A 3,339-nucleotide genomic window follows, 5' to 3' on the forward strand; every position below is an offset into this window, starting at 1 on the left:
AGTTTCAAAAACCTGGAGGCTTTAAACAGATTGAATAATCTGTTCATTCAGAATAAATATACTTAGTTACACTCTGCCACTGTTAAAATATATGCATGCCTTTTCCCAAATACTCGTCAGTAAATGCCAGCTGTTTGAAATATTCTGTATAGCAGCAGAAGTTAATACTAATTACAAATAACCACTAATATTTTTTCTTATTAAAATTCACTATTAATCTGGAGAGTGAAAAGCTTCTAAGTTCAAATAAGGTGCAGAGAGCATTAAAAAAAAGCATCAAAATAGTGATTGGTCATAAAAAAAAGGAAGTGTCAACATGAGTTTCCCACATTACACCAATCAGAGTGTATTTTTATATTATCTCTTTATTTCTGACACAATGACACACCGGACCTCCACCCACAGATCGACAGGAAACAGGAGATTATTCATTCATTCGCTCATTCATTCATCAGTTCATTCATTCATCAGTTCATTCATTCATCAGTTCATTCATTCACCAGTTCATTCATTCATCAGTTCATTCATTCATCAGTTCATTCATTCACCAGTTCATTCATTCATCAGTTCATTCATTCACCAGTTCATTCATTCATCAGTTCATTCATTCATCAGTTCATTCATTCATCAGTTCATTCATTCATCAGTTCATTCATTCATCAGTTCATTCATTCACCAGTTCATTCTCGATGTTGAGTGTTAATGTGAACCGACAGAAACCGTCTGAGGATCAGTGGAGACGTTTCCAGCAGAGTAACTCTCACATGTGACTGTCACTCCGTTTACAGTGTTGACAGTCAACTGACCCACAACATCATGTCAATATCATGTGAAGGTGATATTAACCCTTTGAAAACTGGAGCAACACCAGCTTGGTAAATAACAAGAAATTAGGAGATGTCGAAAATTATCTTTTTTAAAAGCGAGATGAAAAATGTCTGAGAAAAAAATAGAAAAGCCTGGGGAAAACCTTTATTTATATATTTCATTTCATATTTCATTATATATATTTCAAATTATGTAGGAAATTGTTAAGACTTTAAACATTTTATGGCATTAAAAAAAAAACTTTCTTTTGTCTCACTCTTTATTTATTTATTTAACTTATTTTCAGGTGATGTGCCTCTATGTTTCTTATTTCTTATTTCTAATATCAAAAAGAAAATAATATTAAAAACAATTTTAACAAAGCTAGGAAATAATGTCTAGGGGAAATAATAATTATTGCACATTTTAAATTATCATAATTTTACACACTTTTTTTCTGTATCATTTCCTTTTAGTTGTTTTGTTTAATTTTTTGTTTGTTCATTTTTTCTTTTAAACTAATTTTCAGCTAATTTTCATGTACTTTTAAATAACTTCTTGCTCATTTTTGGGTCATTTCCTCATGTTTTTAAAGGAAATAAAGCCAGTATGCTCACTTTCAAAGGGTTAATATAAACCATCTGTGTAATCACATAAAAAAAAGTTTGTTACTGCAATATAAAGACTTTAACTACTTTAGGTACATCATGTTGAAAATACCTTCACTCTGAATGCAGTAATTTTTGTATTTTTAGTACTTTTAGTACTACAGTACTTTCACAGTGTGGCATTAGTACTTTTACTCAGATAACTTAGACTGCGAAAGGACGTTTTCTATCATATTTATACTATTTTGCCGATGAAATGCTACATTTCGCGCATTATATTATAACTCATGTATCACGCTCTTTTCTCTGATGTGCTCCCGCATATTTGCGTGTCATTATTTCACCGAGCCCCGATGATTCAGCAGCCTGACTCCGGATCCGGAGCCGCAACCGCAAACGACAAATATGCAAATATTTCGTCTTTTTCCCGCTTGGGCAATAAGGTGGCCTGGGAGTGGCCTGCTGGGAGGGATGGGCGTTTCTAAAAAAAAAAACACAACCTGAACCTGAGGAGATATAAAGTGGAGCCGCGCGCTGAGTCCGGACACACTTCTGACAATCTCAGAGACACAGAGCCCAGAAAACGACACAAAACTCAGAGAAAATGTACTCACGATCAGACAGCGTGACCATGACGGTCCAGCGGGAAAGCTTCGCCTTCTCCCGGATGGCCACCCGCAGCACCGAGCCCGAGGTCTTCACCTTCGAGCGGATACCGGCGCAGGCCACCGCCGTGCGCTCCTACGTGCCAATCCGGCCGAAGAAGCGCTGCACCCGGGTGATGTACCCTGCTAAAGTCCGCATGCACCTCCCGCCGCCGGAGAAGAACCAGGCCAAGCGCTGGCTCATCATTTTGTGCCTGGTGGTGCTGTGGCAGATCTACACCGAGGAGCCGTGCGCAGAGACGCCGCTGAGCAGCGCGGACAGCGCGGTCGCCGACTACCAGGGCTTCCCCTTCCAGTCTGCGGAGGAGGAGGCGCGGCAGCTGGCGGGGCTCAGCCCCGGCTCCGAGCTCCTGTCCGCCGCAACGAGCAGCTGCGAGGACGAGCACATGATCCCGAACACCTGCCCCAAAACCGGCCAGGACGCAGAAAGCTTCGAGCAGAGCGCCGCCGGGAAGAGCATGGTGGCCCTGCTGGTCTACCACAGACTGGGCAGCGACAACTGAACCCCTGACCTGAACTGGTTCACCTGTAAACCGCCAGAGAGCGGGATCCAAAACTGACCCGAGCTGGAGTTGATCCTGAGCGGCTGCCGGAGGACAGCGGTGCGCCCCGCGACGCGCAGCCGCGCGCAGAGCTCCAAACACCGGCCTCTCGCTACCAGCAGTCCCCCCTGAGAGCCAGAGAGGAGGACAGTCTGGGAGAGAGGAGAAAAGAGGAGAAGAAAGAACTGTGAACACTTCTGAAAAACTGAAACTTGAACTAAAAACACTTGAACTGCGTGTGATTAATTATTTTTCACACAAACTAACTGCACTTACAGCCTGCGGGATGTTTTACAAGTTTAAAACGTCAAGAAAAACTTTTCCTCCTGCAGGCTGAAACTGACAATGTCTGTTGTCTAAATGTCTTATTTAGTTATTTATTGTATTTGCTATTTATTGATTAATAATTTTAATAAAATGTCTAAATGAACTTTCTGTCTCCTGCCTTTTCACTGCAAATGTCTTTTTAATTTTTTTCTACTGAATATTGTATTTTTTAAAAAAAATGTTTCCTGCAGACTGCATTACACTTTTACATAACCCTTTTGAAACTTGATTTCTTTCAAAAACATGAGAGGAAAGCAAAAGCAATGAAAGAAGAAAATAATTAAAAATTTGCAAGAAATTAGTCAAAAACTTCAAGAAATTAAAGTCAAGAAATTTTACTGAAAATAAGAAATAATAAAAAATAACGAAAGAAAATAGGAAAAAGCGTTT

The 3,339-nt window shown here is 40.1% G+C and overlaps 1 protein-coding gene across 1 annotated transcript; it reads left to right on the top strand.

The window, feature by feature from the left end:
* The first annotated feature begins 1,941 nt into the window (after window positions 1-1,941).
* On the top strand, window positions 1,942-3,052 carry ier3 (immediate early response 3). Its single transcript, XM_042516210.2, has one exon. It carries the CDS (start codon window positions 2,020-2,022, stop codon window positions 2,581-2,583), a length of 564 nt encoding a protein of 187 aa, XP_042372144.1. The 5' UTR covers window positions 1,942-2,019; the 3' UTR covers window positions 2,584-3,052.
* The last annotated feature ends 287 nt before the right edge of the window (window positions 3,053-3,339 follow it).

Source organism: Plectropomus leopardus, chromosome 4, assembly GCF_026936395.1.
Source record: "Plectropomus leopardus strain MGB_pleo_1.0 chromosome 4, ASM2693639v1, whole genome shotgun sequence".
Taxonomy (NCBI): Eukaryota; Metazoa; Chordata; class Actinopteri; order Perciformes; family Serranidae; genus Plectropomus; species Plectropomus leopardus.